Source organism: Pholcus phalangioides, unplaced genomic scaffold (assembly GCF_987345545.1).
Source record: "Pholcus phalangioides strain wild (caught in Gottingen) unplaced genomic scaffold, Ppha-v1.0 ptg000039l_1, whole genome shotgun sequence".
NCBI classification, from domain to species: Eukaryota; Metazoa; Arthropoda; class Arachnida; order Araneae; family Pholcidae; genus Pholcus; species Pholcus phalangioides.
The window spans coordinates 29,114,204-29,136,068 of record NW_028301625.1 but is presented as its reverse complement, the minus strand read 5'-3'; the positions used below and the strand labels follow the sequence as shown (position 1 = coordinate 29,136,068).

General features: G+C 35.7%; 1 protein-coding gene across 1 annotated transcript; it reads right to left on the bottom strand.

Annotated features, from left to right (window-relative positions):
• Positions 1–1,126: 1,126 nt before the first annotated feature.
• LOC149065800 (plasminogen receptor (KT)) lies at positions 1,127–16,510 on the bottom strand. The gene is made up of 5 exons (XM_089253415.1): positions 16,293–16,510; positions 12,929–13,042; positions 11,553–11,683; positions 4,331–4,440; positions 1,127–2,636 (listed from the first exon to the last, which is right to left on the bottom strand). The coding sequence occupies exons 2-5, from the start codon at positions 13,007–13,009 to the stop codon at positions 2,494–2,496; spliced, it is 465 nt and encodes a 154-aa protein (XP_089109541.1). The 5' UTR covers positions 13,010–13,042; positions 16,293–16,510; the 3' UTR covers positions 1,127–2,493.
• Between the last annotated feature and the right edge of the window lie 5,355 nt (positions 16,511–21,865).

Sequence of the window (21,865 nt, the reverse complement as noted above, 5' to 3'; positions counted from 1 at the left end):
TTTCAAGGAGACTAAAGGAGAGCTATCAAGACAGCTAAAAAAACAATAAAGAGAGAGCTAGAGAAAAGAGCTAAAAAAATCTATCAACGGGGCTGGAAAATATATTTATATATAGATATCTATAAGGAGGGCTAAAAACATACCAAGAGAGCTAAAAATGACTAAAAAAGCCCTCAAGAAGGCTAAAAAAATTTCATTAGCAACTTCACTAATTGCAGTTTGCTTCTTTTATATATATATGTGCCAATAAAATAATTTTGGTTTATTTTGCCACATCATGGTCAAATCCTGTGCTCTTATAGATTACATCAAATTTACATCAAAACATCAAAACATGACAATTACATCAAAACCAACAAAAGAAACCATTTCCAAACAGCTACATAAAAAGATATGTATTATTATACGCATTATACCCATGGATCAATCTGAATTTTAACTCATTCACAACCAGACGTTTGTGCTCCAACCACACACGTCTGCAAATTAACGATCATACAAAATTTGAAAATAAAGGATACGCACGCTGAAGTTGAAAATCTTTCACATGAAATTGTCTGAACTAGTGCATTTTTTCAGCTACTTTTTGGCGTGAATACGTCTTTTAAATCATCTGACAATACTGGTTGGATGCATCCTCAAAAAGTTCCATAATGAAACATACACTCATATCTCAGGAAGTATTCAGAATATATCAGTGTTTTTTATGTCTGTGAGTAGATCTCATCAAGACAAATTTAATAATACCCTAATGATGTTGATCCTGTTTTTTGGTGTGGGCACCAGACCAATGACCTGTTTTTATAGAAAAATTATTTTATGCTATATCTCGGGAGGTTCTCATTTATTTTATCATTTTTGTTGCACCCCTGTCATTTTCTGCACACAAGGGCTAATTAGACTGGCACCTACAATTTACTGCCAATTCTGAACTGCAGGCTTGTTTTACACTCATCGAGGGTTGGTTGGTGGGCTAACCGCTCGATGAGGGACTCCCTGCGGTAGCAATTTTTTCCTGCGGTCATGTCACCGTTTTTGTTGTACCCCTGTGTCAGGAAATTTTCCCAACAAAGACGAACAGGATATCAAACTCGCGACACCTCTAAACATCCTTTGGTACTTTAGGCGAGCATCTTATCGACCTGGGCTACCGCGAGCAGGGAGGTTCTCACTGCAAATAGAAGCCAATGGTGTTGTCTGATGAATATTCTTAAGAAAAATCCAATGATACCACTCTGGTATCAATACCACTTTTGGTCTGGGCGAGGACCAGATTATATCTCAGGAAGTTTGCAATGCAGATAGAGGACATTGGTATCGTCTGTTAGCTATTCCAGAGACAAAGCCAATGGTACCCATTTCATTATGTCAGTACCTACTATGTGATTCAAGGCACAAAGAACGTATTCACGTCAAAACTTGTGTCCATGTCTATGACACAGCCTACCCAAATTTATTCTTAGTGATTTCTGTGTATTATTTCAATTGTATATAAATGAGCTTTCAATTTATATAAACTCATAATAAAAGAAAGTACTATCTCCTTTTTGCAACTTCAGTTTACCACACTTCCATCATGCATTATTTTTATTCATGTACATTGCATGACTATAACTGTGCAAGAGATGGTTGATGTGAATGAATTGTTCCACAATTAATGTACAAATATATCATGAGAGATGGCAAACTTCACAAAAATTTCAACTGTTTTTATATTACAAATAATGAATTAACCCTTGGTCGGATGCATCTCTAATATCGAAAGTGCTGCAGCTTCTATCTCTGAGCTACACAGTATATAAACCATAATCGCCAATCTCATTCATTTGTGTAGTGCTTTTCAGATATCAGGTCTCGCTACTGACTGAGAGGTCTAAAGAATTCATATTGTATATCTGTGAAATACTGTCTGATGAAGGATTAAAAGTAATAATTAATTAAAGAATAGTTTAATTGGTCCAGCTGAATGGAAGCCTCAATGCAGGTGATTTGATATACCGTAAATGTATAAAATATACTCCATGCTTTGGAGAAAAATAGGATCAATACAGAGATCAGGGAGAAAATTATAATGTTAAAAAAATATATCAGTATTAGAATAAAAGATTGCAAATTAAAGCCCATACAAAAAAAATTGTAAAAATGTAAATTATGAAAAAATTACTATATTAATAGTTGTCACGAATTTTGTGAATTATACTGTGTGTACTTTCATGTAAAATCAAATTCTTTAAAACCATTATCAGAGCTATTAACTTAGAATTTTCAAATCTAAAGTTTGCCATGGAAAGTCAGTAATAGGCTAAATTATACAACAAAAGCAGCTCAAATTATAAATGTAGCAGTAAAACAATGACTTAGATTTGAATAATATTAAAGCACCAAAAAAAGTTGAAATCTTGTCTTAATTCAAATCAGTCCAAAAAAATATGCTACAAGACTCTACTTTTTTGTCAAAAAGCACATAAATTAAATATAAAGAGGATTTCTTGTTCACAGGAAGATATCATGAGCCCTGGAAAGGCTTTCTTCATCTGACTGTTCTTGCCTTCCTTCTTCTATAGAATCAAAGTTTGGTAAGCCTGATGGCAAGTGTAGCAACTGTTCTTCAAATTGAAGGATATTTTCAGCTTCACCTATAAAAATAATTTGGTAATATTTATTGTAAATCTGTCAATAAAACAAAAAAATTGATAAAAAATGTATGGCAGCTATTTTTAAATAGAAAAAATATTGCTGTAGAGTAGTGTTTCCCAAAGTGAGTGATGGAACGTAACAGGGAGACAATAATAGTTGCACATATAGTATAGAATCCTATGGGATCACTCAGGAAAGGGGGGATGATGAAAAAATTTCTGTGCAGGAGGGGTCGATGAACAAAAAAAGTTTGAGGAAACTATGTTGTAGAGAGATTATCATTATACTGAGAGGCAGCAGTATCATCGCACTCCACCAAATTGTTCTGGTGGAGCACTCCACCAATTGTTTCTGGACATCTCTTTAAACCATTGTTGTTAGTACCATCAGAAACTATATTGAAAAATTATAAGTATTTATAGTTGATTAGTAAAATCCAGTGATATATATAACACTATTAAAATAAGTGATTTTAATAGTAATAAAATAAGTGAATAAATTATCACTACTAATTAAATGATTAGTTGATTAATAAAATCCAGTTAAACGTTCTTCCCTAGTAAAAGGGTTTACACTTTTGTGTAATACACAGAAAGTAACAACACATACAACATCATTGATGCATTTGGTTATTGGGATGCAAAATACTGATGTTATTAGATGCCCTTGGAAGAACAAAAACAAGTGAAGAGTTCGAAAATACATTAGAACCTCCCAATAACAGACACTCCCCTTTAGCGGACATCTCATGTTAACTGACATTTTTTTAAAATTAAATCAATGGGCCTAAATGTGAATGAATCCAGGGGAGTTTAACATTGGACTATAGGTAATTCCAAACAAGATTTTAAGAAATATCATTGTAGAGGGATTTATTGTTATATCAAGTATCATTGCAGTGAGGTTATATACTAAGGTTGAAGTAACCTCCGAGGTTCTATATACTAATAATTTTTTATGTTTAAGGAACTAAATAATGTAAAACTTTGAATAAGCCGTATTTTGAATAAACCATTTTAGGAAGTTATCTAAAAACTGCCCAGGACTGTAGCCTTTTATGTATAAATTGAGAAACCATTGCTGTGGATATCTCCCACTGCTGCCAAATCTCACATGAACCCCATAAATATTCTTCTGGGGAGCTTCTATTGAATTGGTATGTGCCAGAAAGCTGTTATTTCTCCCAATGTATTTATGAATGTCTCAAATGTTAAGGTATGAGTATTGTGTTCTAAATGCTGTCATCTATCTTGCAAGCTGAAATTGAGGAATGACAGATGCATGCATTTTTGTGATTGTAATAAATTTCATGTTGTGTTTTTTGTGCCATCACAACACCTACATGTGCACAGTGACTCTAGCAATGCTCTATGGAATGACAACCTTTTTGTTTAAAAATATAAATTGAAATGGGAAATGTTAAGATACAAATTTTGTCTAAAAAAGGTTTTTTAAAAACTGGAGTTACGCCATTTTATGCCATTATGAAATGATCCAATTATGTTCTGATGATAATGTGAGGGATTTGGCCATTGCAAGTACAATTCCTTGTTTGGAAACGAGATACTCATTCATACTGTGCACAAAACTGTTGCTCACACCATCCATGGCTGAAACTGTCATGTAGTAAAAGTTTCAATGAACAGATCAGTAAAAAATATAATAGTTTCTTATAACTTGTGTGAACACTTACTTCTTATTCTTTGTATTTTGCTACCATATGCTAAATCTGCTTGGTACAGAACAATAAATGTCAAAGGCAGCATTGGAAGAATTGCCATTGGCTTCTTTGTTCGTTGAAATCTGAAATAAAGTTTTGAACAACAAAATCAAATAAATATTTTATTTGTAAAAGAAAACAACACATAAAAATTATCAAATGTTATATCTACATTAGTAATACAAAAAAAAAACCCACACACATAAGACATGCATAAAGTGGTACTTCAATCAATTAATGAATGTGTAGATTTGTGAATGATCTAATCATTCGCGTAAGCAGGGGGGGGGGGGTTGGGGTTCTAACCCCTCCCCTTGAGCCAAGATTATAGTGGTATTTTGCAGGAAAAATGTAAAAAACCCCTCAGAAGGAAAAAAAATCTGAAATCCCCTTCTCTCAAGAAAATTCTGCGTACGCCTATGGATCTAATTATAGGCCCATTCAATAAAAATGCTCCAAAATGTGAAGAACTACGCGATTAACAAGCATCAAAGAAACAAGAAAAAGCTTATTTAACAGGTGAAAGCTCTGGTATGTAAAACAAGTTGAAGCTGTCTACATTGTCAGACTGTGCAGTTTTACAAGCAAAACTAGGCTATTTCTATTCTTCACTGTACTAATTTAGTTTTATACCAGTATTGGTTATTTTGGAAGTGTGGAATAAATTAAATTAATCCCATTATTTTACATGAAAGTTCGATTTGACAACAAGAGGACCCTGGAAGGATCGTATGATCCCTTGGGTTAATATTGGAATGTAATATGTGTTTGTCTATTTGTGTTCTGTATTTGTCTTGATGTGTTAATTAAATTTCAATTTAAAAAAAAAATAGATACGTGTAACTGCAAGGTGGAATTCGAGCCAAAAATTTACTCATAAAACTTCATAAGCCAAGTATCAATACATCAAAAAGCAGTATTCATGCAAGTCAGATTATTTTTCATTCCATCTAACAAAACAGCTCTAACAGTGCAACTAGAATATATGAAAAAATAAAACTGTGTAAATTGTATTTCAAATATGTGAATACATTATCAAGAAACATTTAGCACAAGGGTGGCCTTTGACCCATGACATGCCATGGTATCATGAGTGGTACGTAAACGCTTTTTAAAAATTAAAGAAATTCTATTCCATTTTTCATTTAAATAAATTTTCTCCAACTTATAAACAATCCCTTTGTTATGATGGTTTTGTAGGTTGCCAAACCTATATTTAGTATGGTAGGCACTCTTCAAATAATAACTATGTGATGACTTTCTATTTAATGGGTTCAGGGCATAGTCGTAAGGACCAAAAGAAAATTTTCTTTAAGGATTTTTCATTCAAACGAAGCATAGTTGAGGGATATTTCTATAAAGACACAAAAAAATGGGGAAAATCTGGTTTGCGACCGGATGATGTTAATGAAGCTAAAATATTGGAATGATTCCATGTAAGTCTGAAGCATTGCCAACTATGTATGTGTACAAGATTCAGGATCATCCACATGGAACATGCATTGTATAATACAATGGCATTATTTATCCGTAAATTCTTGGGGAGGGGGGCTAGGCACTTTAACCCTAGAATACTAACTCTATGTCTCAGAAACGTAGACGTATAGGTAGTTAACATGCAGTTTTTATCTGTTTTCATTTTAGTATTCTAGGGTTAACAAAGTTTATTGAGGAGGAGGGAACCCAAGCACCCTGAGCCCGAAGGTTAAGGTGTCTATGCCCAACATGGTGTAGGCAAGATGAACTTCTGCGGATATAAGTACATACACAATCTGCATTGCAATAATCAAATTTATGACTCAAAAATAAAAACAATTTAGAACTAAAAAAAGTGGCAAACTGAATATTTTTATGAAAATAAGAGAACAGCCAAACAATATTTTGCAGAAACAGGGGGAATGCTTGTGTCTTGTACAACAGGACACGTGTGTTAGAAGTTATAGAGAGGCACGTACATAGAAAATAATCTTGATTGTGACATAGCTTGAAAAATGGTTGGCTATCCCTGATTTAACTTATTATTTTATGTTTTCATCTCAACGGTCAAATCTGTATTCAAATTACTATCACTGTTGGAAGTTAATGAAATTCTTTCAAGTTGTCAAAGAGACATCTTTCAAGGACTCGTTCAATCACTGGGATAAACAATAATGGTAATTTAAATATAATGCAGCAATGAAAAAGATCAAGCATAACATGAATGTGGCATTTAGCACTAAAGCTAATCAAGCCAAAAATTAATACAGAGTGTGCAGAAAGTCTATTAAAAACTTTCAAAATTTATAAAAAATGGGGAAATTATCTTATTCAGGTGAGGTAGAGCATAAATTTTATAATCAAGGTACATGCCAACTCTGCTAATTTTCCATGACAAATTTGACTACTTTTAATATCCTATAAATCCCACGAGGATTATAGCTGTGGCAACCCTAAGAAAATACAGAATACACACCAGACCAAATTTTGGTTGTTGGATATTGTTATATTTAGTTAATTTATATTTAAAAAAATAACTTATTTGAGTGATTAATGACGATGTCACATGGAGCTAAACCTAATGAGCTACCATTTGCTGTCATGTACCCGAATTTGCCAATAACGAAAAATCTACTAAGTTGGCATACACCTTGATTACGGAATTAGTGTCTGTGTTCGACAAAGTTTTATTGTCTGCACAGGGGATTTTTTTTTGGGGGGGGGGGGCAATATTTGCAGAAATCTCAACTTGAGGCATTGGCATAGAAAAGACAACAGCTGTTAGTGAAAATGATGCATATTATGTCACTTGATGCACGTTATGTCATCAAATGCCCTAAAAAGCTTTTCATGGTAAACTTGAGAATTGAAACTTGTTGAATTACCCACCTCTGTCTTGGATGGCTTCTTGATTGACACTAAATCACAGGGCAAATTGAAATGTGTGCTAATTAATGCCAGGAGCTTGGGTAGTAAAAAAGATTTTTTAGAAACTATGATATTTGTGTGGAGGGCCTGGATATTATAGCCATTGCAGAATCTTGGGCAAATGATGGGGATGAATCTTTCTTACACATCTCAGGATATGATACTTTTTTGAGAAATAGATCTGATAGGAAAGGGGGCGGAGTGTTGATATACGTGAAATCATGTTTAAAGGCTAGAGAGTGTAACGTGCAGAGATGTGATATTGGCTGTATGGGTTGAGCTTGAAAACAAAAGACATCATAAAAAAAATTGTTGGGGTTTGTTATAATCCACGGAATAGGGATTCAAACTACATTGCCAAATTTCATGATAAAATTTCCTACATATGTAAGCGTAAGAGGGTTGTCATACTGGGGGATTTCACCTACCTGGGTATCGATTGGGAGAACCTTTCAGCTAGACATCATGTGAAAGAGACTTTCTTAAGTTGGTGCTCGATAATATTTTGTATCAGAATGTATCAGAAGCCACTAGGGGTACTACTATTTTGGATTTAGTTCTTACCAGTTCCAAGGATCTTGTTGAACATGTTTTGGTGGGGGATGAATTTTCTCCCAGTGATCATCGTGTCGTTCGTTTTCACTGTAACTTTTCTTCCGCTAAGGTTGATAACAAAAGACTGGTTCCTTGTTTTCGGAGAACTATGTTTTGAGAGAGAGGTTAGCGGAAGTTTTCAAAGACGGATTTGAATCAGTCGGGGTGGTAAGTCAATGGGAAGAGTTAAGTAGGAAGCTGTCCTCTGTTTTGCAAAACATCATACCCTTTGTTCGAAAGTGTGTTTGTACATCGCGCCCCCTATGGTTCACAGATAGCGTGCGTAAACTTTATCTTGAAAAGAAAAGAGTATTCTGAGAGTATAAAAGGGGACAAGGTGACTACCATTGTTTACTGATAAAAGAAGAGCATTGAAGAAAGCGATAAGGTATAGTAAAAAGGAAGCTGAATCTAGGTTGGCAGATAACACTGGTTCTGACACAAAATCACTTTTTAGATACGTCAATAATGGATGACAGTTCGCCCCCCTCGATAGGATGGTCTATGATAGAGAGCAATGTAGGAGGCACGTGTAGTGCTTTTAATGACTTTTTCGCATCGGTTTTTAATAGAGATAATGATATTCGATGTACAGGTGTTGCATGGGGTAATAAAATCCTCAACAATATTCAAGTGGAAGATGTGGAGCTCCTTAATCTTCTAAAAAATGTATGTGCAAGTAAAGCACCAGGACCAGATGATATCTATCCCAGGGCAGGGTCGTCTTAAGAACATCATGGCCCTCCGGGCCAAGTGATTTTTCTGATGCCCTATCAGGCAAATTCTCAAAAATTTCTACCAGATCTTATTTTTGAGGCCCTTTTTCTCTTGAGGCCTGGGCGGCCCGTGCCTTAAGACGGCACTGTCCCAGGGTCCTCAGGGAATGTGCTAATGAATTGTTGGGGCCAGTTGCACAGATCTACAGGAATAGTGTTGCTGAGGGTATCATCCCAAGAGATTGGAAGCTTGTAAATGTTGTTTTGATATTTAAAAAGGCTCGTAGAAAAGCTGTCCAATTATTGTCCAGTGAGTTTGACGAGCTCCCACTCAAAAATTTTGGAAATTATTATCAAAAGGCAGTTGGTGAAGTGGATAGACAAGAATAGTGTATTTTCAGATAATCAGCATGGGTTTAGGAAGGGGAAGTCAAGTGTGACTAGCCTCCTTTGCTTCTATGATCACCTGACAAAGGCTTTGGGTAAGGGCAAAAATGTAGGTGTTGTTTACCTTGATTTAAAGAAGGCATTCGATTGGGTTCAACATGGTAAACTCTTGAAACCTTTACACGAGATTGGGATTGGGGGCAACTTGCTGAATTGGATAGAGTCGTGGTTAAGAGATAGGGCACGAGTTATGGTGAACAGGGAATTCTCTGGTTGGACAGGCGTCACAAGTTCCTCAAGGAAGTGCCCTTGTCCCCCATATTTTTTCCACTTTTTATTGATAAACTCGATCAGGATATTGATGGGATTGCTAGCAAGTTCGCAAATGACGTGAAGCTAATGGGGTAGTCGGGAATCAAAGTGATAGGGAGTTGCTCCAGAACAATATAAACCGGACTGGAGCATTGGCAAAAGAATGGAGTATGACATTTAGCGTTGACAAGTGCATGGTCGCTCATTTTGGTTCAAACAACCCACGGTTCTCTTACAAGTTGAATGGTGTCCCTATCACGGATGCAACTAGGGTCACCAATTTGAGAATTCTCATTGACAAGCAACTTTTAGGTTTTCTGAACACTGTTCAGTGGTGGTCAAAAAAAGTGAATAGAATGCTCAGTTTCATTTTCAAAAAGGTCTCTTTGCATTCTCCTAAAGTCATTCTTCCGCTTTTCCGAGGCTTAGTTTGTCCTGAATTGGAGAATGCTGTGAGGATTTGGAGACCATACCTACAGAGGGACGTAGATTTGGTTGATAGGGTGCATAGAAGAGCTATGCATATCCTTATTGGCCCACAGGGCTTGAGCTATGAAGAGACACTTAATTTTTTCAATATGTTTACATTGGATGAATGCAGGTGTCAGGGACATATGATCGAAGTGTTCAAAATTTTCAACAGGATGGATCATGAATTATTAGTACAAAGTCAATGGACTCCTTTTACAAGGGGACACCAGTATTGATTGGTAAGGGCAATGCAAGGTTATGATGTCGCAGGGAATTTTTCTCTAATAGGGTTGCTAATAAATGGAATAGCTTACCCCCAGAGGTATTAAATTCTAACACAATTGACACGTTTAAAAGAAATACAATAAATATGTTGGAGTAAATCGAAAAGCTATCCATACTTAGAATAAGACAACCATAAATATTCTTATGGGCATTGTATAATATTTCATCACATATATATATATTGTTTGTAATTGCATTTATTAATTTGGTTGCTATATTTTTGAAATATATGACATCCATATTTGTTATGGGTATCTTTCTATCAGTCACCTTGTTGGGCATTTTGTCTGTTGTGGCATTGTTTTTTGTATTTTTCAGAAAAAGTGCTATTCACATACACCTCACACCAGGGCCATAACTAGAGAGGGGGTGGCAATTTTAGGTGGGAACAAAGAACACCATTACAAAATTATCAAATTTTAAAGTTGTTGAGGCGGCAAAATAATGTTTGCCCCGGACGGCAAAAATCCTAGTTACAGCCCTGTCTCACACACATGAAAACTTTTTCAAACACTCAATCTTTTATAATCATCTCATATAGCAAAACCCTTTTTTCGCACAAACAACGGCAGTATAAAAAAAATTCTGTCCATAAAATAGAGGTGACTGTTAAAAGGGGTTTTACTTTATTTGCATCATACAAATATATATATTTATTTATTTAAAAATATATATATATTATAAAAAAATATATATATACATATATATTTTCTTTTTGGTTGTTGTGCCACCAAAAAAGAATTTACATCTTATAGGCATTGATAAATGTTTTTTAGAATATTAGTTTTTTTTTATATGAGGGGTGTTAAAGTCAGAGTGGTGTAAGTTAATTAATCCTCACTTTGAGAAAAAGATTTTACTAGAATTGCTTAGAGCAGCGGTTCTCAACCTTTTTTGACTCGAGCTCTTTTTGGCATATATTTCTATTTTTTACTTATTCATCAAAGAGAGAAGTTACCGATTTATTTTTATTATTTAAAAGTATTCATAATTATTTTTTAGAAATTAACTGTTTTTTTTTTAATTTTCCTCGAGCGGCACCAGTTGAGAACCACCGGCTTAGAGAGTCCATGTTTAAAATCTTGTGATTTCACAATTTAGTGGAGAACAATTGAAGCTGAGACGTTTGTTTTTTCTTTCAATAGTTTAGCATTTTTATTTGAATTTCTAGACTTGAGTCAAAATTGTCGAAAATGTGACTTTAACCCTTCATATAAAAAAGGCATTTTTAAAAAAATTTTCTCTATCAAAAACAAAACAATCCCCATGCTGACAATATAAAATCTACCAACTGCACCTCAATGTGATAATTTCACCATTTTTTTATGAATTTTAAAAGTTTTCAGAGAGAGAGAGACTTTCTGACCATTTGGTACAATGATTGCTCTAAATAATAAAAAAACAGCTAACGTAGAACCAATCAACAGATAAACTTATTTTGAAACAAGTTCACAAGTTCTTAGAATTCATCTACTTTAGGATTGGGGTCATCTAAAAAAATAAATTCGTAAGAATGAAGGACGCACCCAGCAACCATGAGACCAGTAGCTAAAACATAAAAAGTTCCAAACCAATACAAGAGTTCTCTGGATTTTGCTATCTGCATAGCTACAAGTCTTTCTCTCATTTGATTTTGCATATGAATCTGTCTTTCAAGCTGAAAAAAAAAGTACAAACAAGTTCAAAAAAAAACAGAGGGACAAAAACAACCCAAACAAAATCAAAAAAGGGGGAGAGAAAAATTCAAGCTAAATTCAGAGATTAAAAGAACAATTACATCAAATGGATAGTATAGTGGTGCTTCACAATTTGACGCCGAATTTCTCTGGCATTGCACATGCATTACATTGCCAGATAGACTTACACAGAAATTATTGTCCCAATTCTGCAATTTTTCCATTACACATTAGTTCTCGGATGGATTAATGTCAAATTGTGAGTAACAATTGTATAAATAAGAAACCATAGAGTATAAATAAGCATGACTTCTTTCAATTAGAACTTTTAAATCATTCATTTAGAGGCTGATCAAGGCCGTTCAACAAACTGAGCCCTTTGACGGGATATTTCAAACTTTTTGCAGCACTGGCTTTCCATAGCTTTCAGAATCAGCAAGTGCCGCTTCATGTTTCATTCTTATCAGGGTAAAAAACATCACTGAGTATTTTTTGAGTAGTCAACCTGAGGAGGATGATGTATATTGCTTTAAGCCTTACAGCAGAAAACACAACACAGTATTTTGACTTTTTGCCAGAAAATAATGGATAGCTCATTAAAACAATTACTAAAATTACTGTAATTTCATTATCATGTCAATCCCAATGACATTGACGTACACAAAGGGGGAGTTTTGGGGATCTAATCCCCCCTTCAAGCCGAGATTATAGTGTTATTTTGCAGGAAAAAACTTAACTCCCCCCCCCCCCCTGAGAATAAAAAAAATTGAATCCCCCGAGAAAATTCTGCAGACACCTATGCCCACTGATAAACCATAATTTTTTTTTCTCTTGGTGACTTATGAGAGAAAGGTACAGAGATCACTTGAATTATTACTTTCTTGTTTTTTTGCACAACATAACATCCCAGACCTTAACTGAATCAATAACCTCACCTAAGACTAGAAATCAAAGATGAGACAATGTACTATTGGCAAATACTCCGAGTCCTGGATCTCCTTTTATGAAGCTTTGAAATTTTGAAACTTTTGGTTCAATATAATTTATTTTGCAAGGGGTTTCAAAGACAAAATTTATTACTTTTGTTGATTTTTGATTCATAATTCTATATAGCATGTAGAAGTTATTATTCAACTTGAATTATTCAGAAAAATAAACACAGAATGCTGAAAAGTGAAAATGTTATGAGATCCTTTAAAGGGTTTACAATTTCAAAGCATACATACCTGCAACTTTTGAAGATCCATCATGAATTCTTGATTTTTTCTGAAGTTTTCATTTAAAGACTTTCCCAAATAAGATCCCATCTTAAAGTGAAACACAAATGGATATCTTTGAACCTTGAGTGAAAAATATGACATTGTAAATAAAATTTTGTTACACTTAACAAATGAAGACAATGCTTTAGATCTAGAGGTATTTCCTTAGTGAATGCAATTTAGTTGCATTTGTTTTTACATCAATCAAACTTCATTAATGGGAAATATCAACATGATCTTTAAATGCCAAGATTTAAGTTCATCTGATTAAACTAAATGTTTTCATCTGACTTAATCTGACTGAATTCATCTGACATTTATTTCAGTTTTACAAAGACCACTATGCCTTAGAACAGGGCTCCATTGGAACTTATATAAAACTTTTCATGTGTGATTACTAAATTCAAGAGAGTGATGATAACACAACATTTTTACATAATTTGTTAGCATGTCAATACAACATAGAACGCGAACACCAAGTCTTGTTATAGTTAAAAAAAAATTATTTTGGACTATTTTCCTTGAAAAAGAATATGATGGGCTTGAAACAAATTTGGCTGGCACATACAATTTTTCTCCATTTGTCAAGACCTGATTGAAAATTATTAGTGGAGGCAGATTAAAACTGGACACTAATATAGAAAATTATATCTATAGGCCTAACACATTTGCTCAGTTGCAGCTGTACATTCCCAGACGGGAATTTGCACCAGCCCATTCTCAGGAATTTTTTACAATTTCCCATTCCCACAATCCAGGGAAATCTGAAAAATACTGTTGCAACACAGTAATACTTACAATGGAAAATAAAACGTTTTTAAAAAAATCAATGGGAAATATTTGTTGAAAAATTAATTTTCTCTAGTGTTGCTTGGGAAATAAATAGTGGAAAGATAAATGGGGGAAAGGGGGCTTCCAGTTTCCAATTCTAAAAACTGTACAAACAACCTTGTGCCTGTTATAAAATTCTAATACTGAGAGTATTACAAATTTAAAATATTGAAAATAAGAAAAATTAATAAATGAAAAATGTCATTTGATTACTAAGAAAATTAAAGAAAATTCTCTCCCAAAAAAATTTTAAGTTACTAACTTTAAAAAAACATTTTAAATCAATAGAAATTGATTAAGGTATACAGACGACTGGTGTTTGAAACATCGTTTTGGAATAAAATATATATATATCAACCTTTTTAATTTTTTTATGAAAGCCCATTTTTTATGATTCTAAACCAGGCCTTGTTTTGTTTATATAATGCTTAGAACCAAAGTTATGTCCAATTTCACATTGCATTTTTACATCAAGTAATCTGTAAATGTAAATTTTAAAACCGTTTTATGAAGAATGATTATTTTTGACATTTTACTTTGGAAACATGATTTCTAAAAATGTATTGACTGTATCATTGCAAAATTTTGATATATTTTGCCATTCTTTGTCGAGGTTGTGAACTAAAACCTAAAATCTTATATCCTGTATTAGTGTTTTATACACACGATATGTTAAGTGACATTTCAAAAATTTCACACATACATCAAAGGATTTGGCTGTCAATTGAGTAGATTTGAATGAGCATATATACCATACAATCCTTTAAATTTCAGATCATAATCTACATCATTGCCAACTAAATAAACTGCAAAAATAACAAATTACTTCATTCATAGAAATTTTTGCAATCATGGTTTTAAGTGTTAAAAGGAATTTTGCCTAAAATTAGACATGAAAATTTATTATTGTTTTCACCAAAAAATGTTATTGAAATCCACTCCAGTACCATTTTATAGAAAAGTGTTTAGAAAGGTTAGTCCTATACCCTCCTTCCTTAAGATAGCATATATCCTAATTTTCTTCAGCTATCTTAATTGTTTATAAAAATACACAAAAATATTTTTAATTTTTATTCATCTTGAGAGGGGGCATCCCTATGCCCCTTGCATACTCCTCTGGAGACACCCTGAACTGTAACACACATATCCCATTTAGGAAGTGATTTCCCGAATTCTCTGGAATTTTTGGGAAATATAACTTCCCATTCCTGAAGGCTCCAAAATGTCAGGAATTCGAAAACCTTACCATCTACATAGAGGTATACAAGGCATCGCCTTGAGCCTCACTTTTTTGAGTGCTTCACAGATGTCATAAATAAAAATAAATAATCCTACCGTAAATTTTAAGCCACACAACAACTTTATTCACTTCTTATGAGTGTCATAGTTGAAACTTTCTTCTTTATGATGTAGCTTCATGTTAAAAAGTTACTTTTAAAACCTTTTAAGGCTGAACTCAGCTAACACAGAATACTAAAAAAATTATCTATAAAAATCACTCCAAGCATGTAGTTGACAAGAAGAGTTCAAACAAATGTGCAACAGGAATAAAAGTATACTTTTCAGGAACATCAAAGAAAGAAAGCTGGCCAGAGCCTCGCAAATAGCAAGGTAACAGTGCACTGTACACTGCCGTCTTGATGCATGGGACAAACTGAGGCACAGTCTGAGACAGGACTGCAACTAGAGGAGTGCAGGGGGCTCTGGTGCCTCGGCACTGGATCAGGAAGGGTGCTAGGTTTACTCTTTTTTTGGTTCAAAATTACAGCTAAAAATAGATACTGACCCCAGACAACAGAGCAAGTTTTCGTTTCTAGTTGCGACCCTTGTCGAGGGGAGCTTCATGATTAAAAGATCTGGAACCATTTTCTAGAGTAATTATGCAAATTGATGTGTAGGCAGGTATTCTTTTAATACATATGAGGCCCCTTAACATCTTTTGCCTTATGCCCATGACGCTGTGTTAAGATGACCCTGCCACTATTGATTCACAATCAAATGGTTCATGTAACTGAATCGAACTTCAGTTTGACTGATTCATAGGCTTAAAAGGTATCAGGAATACTGGAAGGGCTAAAAAATATTGGGGTTGGGGGGCCTCAAACTATATATTTCTATAGATTCTATGAAGATAGTGACAAATGTTAAGGGGAGGGGCAGCTCGGGTTCATGGAACGGATACAAGTTTATGCCTATGGACTGATTTGAATCATAGTAAAAAGATTATAGTCATTAGGTCTCACTCTAAGAAAATCCTTATAAAGTATATAGCCTATATGTACATAAAATGACAGCGGTGTCAAAAAAATAAATATAATAGATATAGATAGAGAGGTGATGCCTATGCCAAACCGGATTTTATAAACATCCTTCACATGTCAAGAGGAAATTTTTTCATAAATATTACAAGTTTATGCCTTATGGATTGATTTGAATCACAGAAATTTATTTTAATTTACAAAAAAAAATAATAATTTAAATTGTTCGGGAATATACATACAGATCAGGTACAAAATTTGATGGATTTCATTCGGAACTGCATACGAAGCACAATTTATCAAAACAATTTAATAAGCGATAAAGAGGAGGAAAAACTATGGGAACTAAATGGGAAATAATGAGGACGGGAAATTGGTTTCTCTGCACAGGCTATGTTTGTTATTGCGACTTATCGTCGACTTTGACCCATCATCAAGAATCGCGCAAATGATTTTCCAGAGCCAGCTTGGAGACGATTTTCTCATAAATATCTCACCATATTTTGTTGAAAATGAAACGGGACATGTTATCATCACTAAAGTCGGGTTTTCCTAGGAGCAAGTTTCCTGTGCCGCGCGCAACGTGATTCACCCAGCGCGACACGCCGTCCACTCACCAGTAAGAAAAGCAGCATGACTGTTTTCCTATAGAGCGCAATACGGCTCACGACAGCGCTTTACGTTGGGCGTTATTGGCTGATTCCTTCTGGAGGAGTCAAATGCGTCGTGCGCCGTGTTTTGCCGATATTCTCTTCACTCTTCTGTGTTTTCGTTTCCTCCCCCTTCAACCCGGAGCATGCAGACGACAGAGTAGCTGATGCCAAAGTCATATACTTTATATAGCCGCCCTGATCTGATGCGCCTCGCTAGGAAAACACAAACGCGTAGCGTGATTATGTAACACGTTTCTGTCGGCGCGAAATAGTCTAATTCGGTTCACGCTGCGCAAAAAACATATTCCTAGGAGTAGAATTTCTTCGCCGTGTGCAGCGTGAAAATGCTGATTGGTTAAAAGCCTGAAATTCAGGTTTTTTGACCAATCAGTGTTTTCACGCTGCACGTGCAGTAACCTGCTCCTAGGAAAAAAAACCTGGCTTAAAATAGTTTTTATTCTCAAAGTAGTATTAATGATGGTGACCGGGTTTGATAAGCTCATAAGACAGAATAAGAAAGACCATTATATATGCATGGGTTTACCAGACGTCCTCTTTGGTAAACCAGTTGAACCTCGAGAAATTTTCACTTGTATTCATTTTACCAACAAATAAAGTCCAGGGCCCCAATCAAATACCCGGGTCCCAATCCGCAGAATTTTAGCGGGGAGCACAGACTGGATTTATCTCGGGCTTCCACTGCTCCAATTTTACAATGTTAAGCAACAGAAATCAATGAGATTCATCCAGGGGCCCCGAAATGATACCTGTCAACTTTTCCATGAGGGTCTCCATAAGGAAGCTTGTCGGACATACACCCTATGAGCAGGGATGTAGCCAGAAATTTCGTTCGGGGGGGGGACCACTCTCATTTCGGGGGGGGGACCAAAGTGACAGAACAGTGGATTTGGCCATCTTTTCCCCTTTTTTGGGTCATTTTTTCACATTTCGGGGGGGGGGACCAGACCCCCAAGTCCCCCCCCCCCTCGCTACGCCCTTGCCTATGAGGGTCTTGAAAAATTTTCATTTGTATTCATTTTACCAACGAATAAAATCCAGGGCCCCAACCAATTACCCGGGCCAATTCTCGCATACTTTTAGTGGGGCTCCAGACTGGCTTTATATCGGGCTACTGATGTTGTACATTTTACAATGTTAAACAACAAAAATCAATGAGATTCATCCATGGGGTTCCGAAATGATACCTGTCAACTTTTCCATGGGGGCGCCAGACCTGGAAACTAGTCGGATATACCCCCGTGAGGGCCACGAAAACTTTTCATTTGTATTTATTTTACCAACGAATAAAATCCAGTGACCCCAACCACGCAAATGCGAACCGATACACCGGTGAGACTTTTTAACGGGGAGATCCCCGTTAAAAAGTCTCCCCGCAGAGAGCAACAGGCCTACAACGGAGTAATTATTCATTCACATACTTTTAGTGGGGGCCTCGGACTGGCTTTATCTCGGGTACCGATGTTGCAAATTTTACAATGTTAAACAATAAAAATCAGCGAGATTCATCCAGGGTTACCGAAATGAAATCTGTCAACTTTTCCATGGGGGCCCCGACCTGAAGGCTTGTCGGGCATCGATGCGGAGCTACGGCTATTACGTTTGGTAACGTATCGCCAAACACCAGGATTCATTAACGATGTCGCTGTTATTTGTCATGACTGTAAGACCAAACATGGTCCACGCTCTGTCCCAAGAGGGATGTAAATATATTTGTCATGACTGCTCGCGCGATAATATTACAAGGATCTAAAATTTTATAGTAATATAATATAACATAATTATCATAATAATAATATACAATATAATATCACAACGCAAAAAAACCATATTTCTGACTACTTTATTAATAAATACCCCGGCCTACAGAGGTATAAGCCCCCCCTCCCCTCCCCTCCCCCCCCCGGACTCAAACGTTGCTTCGCCCCTCTGACCGTTAAAGGAGGCCCCTGCCCCGGACTGAAAATATCAACTCTGTTTTCACCACAACCGGAAATATGGCAAAACTGATAAGTTGAAACAAGATGTTCCAAAAACAGACCGAGGGTAGCACTATTAAAAAACTTTCGAGCGGGTTTTTGATGTATTCGAACCCACAACCTCCACTACACCAATCCCACGCTCTAACCATTACACCGACTGGAACATGATATTCGTCGGCAAAATTAGGTATATCCATCATTAAACGTTGCCAGGAAATATATTGGCGCCAACCAACAGTCGCCGTAAAAACGCGTGCCAATAACTATGTCACGCATATGCATTAGGCAAAGCGCAAATTGAGCCGCGTGCTGCGTTCGCTACACGAAGCAGGACAGCACTCTGTTTTGCGGCCAACGGAAATCAGAAGGACAGTGCAAATCGAGACACGAGGTGACACTACGCTAAGCGCGTTCACTCGTTGGCGCTGCTGTTGAGCCGCAGATTTTCGTGTCCCGCGCGTACGATTCTTCGGATTCGGTAGGGGTTTTTTAAAAATAAAACCGTGATTTTGATAGAGTTCGCATTCTCTTATGCAAAATGTTGTTTAATATCAACGTTATTTACATAATCACGGTATTATCAATTATTTCTTTAATTAATTAATTAATTATTTTATTTCTTTCTGAGTTTCTATTAAATATTATTGTTCTGTCCAAGGTTTTAAGACTTTTCAATAGCTCTAAATTTTCATTCATTATGGAATTATTGTTCGGAATTCATTTTAGGATTCATTAATTTCGGAATTCATTTTTTGATTCATTAATTTCTGGATTTTCATTGATACACAGAATTTTCACTAATTTTGATTCCAAATTTTATAAACTGTCATTAATTCTGAATTTTCATTAATTTTTATGCATCCATAATTTTTATTAATTTTCAGAGAAAAAAAAATCCACTTTTTTTTTTAATAGCCTACCTTCCTATTTTCCATTAAATTTCTGAATTCGGCTTTTTTTTTAATTCCGAATATTCATTAATTATGATATTTTATCGATCGATAGAGGAATAACTTTTCATTAAATCTGAAATTTAATTATTAATTTCACTAATTCTGGTGTTTCATTGATCTAGTTTTCCATTAAATATTCATTTCCAGCATTATGGAATTATTTATTAATTTTAAATTGTGAATAATCGTTTCATTTGTTTTAACTTTTCACAAGTTCGAAATTTTCATTCATTATGGAATTAATTTCGAAACATTCATTCCAATTTCTGTTAATTACATAATAATCCTTAATTAAGTTCATTGTGTGATTCGTTCTAAATTTTGAATTTTCTTAAATTCTATATATTGTCATTAATTTTCATATATAAACCCTGAATTTTCATTAAAATTTTTATCCCTCCTATATAAATTGCCTTAATTTTTATCCATTTTCAATTTCGATTAATTTATGTAAAGTTTCCATTAATTTATGTGCCTTTCGTTTTTTTAAGGAATAAAATTCATCAGAAACATCTGAATTTTCAATAGTTTTTAATTATTCTCTAATTTTGAATTGTCATCAATCCTAATTTTTTATTATTTCTTTGTGTTCACGTTTTTATATACGGTATTTTAATGTATATTTTTCAGCGCATTCCCGTACTTTATATTTTAATTAATGTTATGTCTTCATTAATGTCAACTTTAATGACTAATATATAATATCCAGGCTCCGGGAGCCTCCCCAAATGAGAAGGTTCCAAGCCCCCCCCCCCCTCCCCAGATCGTTTCCCTTCGAAAACGCTCGTGCACGGGTGGGAACGCGTTCCAATATGCGCATCCCCTCGCTACGCGTGAGGCGTGTTGACGTCATCGCACACAGGTCCCGCCCACCCGCGAACGCTGCACGCGACTCAATTTGCGCTTAGCCTTGTATCAAGGCCTGAAGTTCCAAAGTCCCGATCGGGGCTAACGAGAAAGAGGAAAATTAAGTCTCTCTTTCTCGTTAGCCCCGCGTTAGCCCCGTGTGACGATTTAGTGACGTAATAGTGATCTTAGCCAGTGAGGCACATCCATGGGCGGAGATACGGGGGGCATGCATATATACATTAGATCGTCAAAGGGGAAGTCGACCGATCTAATGTATATATGCATATATTCATTGACATCATCATCGTGCCCCCCAGCAATAATGACCGTGCCCCCCAGACTTCCAAGTCTATCGCCGCCTATGGGCACATCCCATGTTAAAAATCCTATTTACGGTATGGAATTACGCGCCCCGGAATTGATACCTGTCAACTTTTCCATGAGGGTGCCAGACCTGGAAACTAGTCGGACATACCCCCCCCCCCCCGTGAGGGCCACGAAAAGTTTTCATTTGTATTCATTTTACCAACGAATAAAATCCAAGCCCCTCCTCCCTCCCCCCCCCCCAACCAATTACCCAGAACCCAATTCGCATACTTTTAGTGGGGTGCCAGACTGGATATATCTTGGGTTCCGCTATTCCAAATTTTCCATCAAGGGCTCCTGAAAATGAAACCTTTTAACTTCCCCGGGAAGGTATATGTGCAATGCCCCTCGTTTCAGACCCTGTGTGTTGGGAGAACTGGTGACATATGTATGTGGCATGGCCCTCAGAAGTGCAGAGCTGACAGAGGCCGGAACGATTCTTATCTCTTTTAGACTTTTCACACTGTAAATTAACCGCAGAGGAGTGGTTTGAGGGCTCGCCAAGTATCTCAGCCCAGGGGCCCTGCTGCATGAATGAATGAACGCCAGAACTTTGCCACTGGACTTATCGCGTTGCCGAGATCTCTTCCAACCCAGCTTCGTGGCAGAGTCTGGAACACTTTATTTTGTGTCAAAGAAAAAAAAAAACATACAACATTTTTACAACATATTTTCCCCGGACAATTGGGTACTGTCGCGATTAACAAATTTTGTGGTGATTACCAACGAGATGGGATTGGGAGTTGGAGAAAAGTTTCGGGGTTTAGTTAAGACGGATGAATGTACACATATTAGGATGGAGGCATGTTTTAAAAGCAATTGAGAGCCCCCCCCCCCCCCATGCTATCTCATCTGTTATCTTACACTTGCCATATTATATACACAGGATACAAAAAGAAATGAGAATCTTATTGCGAAATAAAATATATATATATATATATATATACATATATACATATATATATATATATATATATTCTCATTTCTTTTTGTA

Coding starts and splice junctions, on each gene's coding strand:
- LOC149065800 (XM_089253415.1), bottom strand. CDS start 13,009: ATGGGATCTTATTTGGGAAAGTCTTTAAATGAAAACTTCAGAAAAAAT. Junction 11,684..12,928: donor TGGATCTTCAAAAGTTGCAG/GTATGTATGCTT, acceptor TTTTTTTTTCAG/CTTGAAAGACAGATTCATAT. Junction 2,637..4,330: donor CAAAATACAAAGAATAAGAA/GTAAGTGTTCAC, acceptor TTATTTTTATAG/GTGAAGCTGAAAATATCCTT.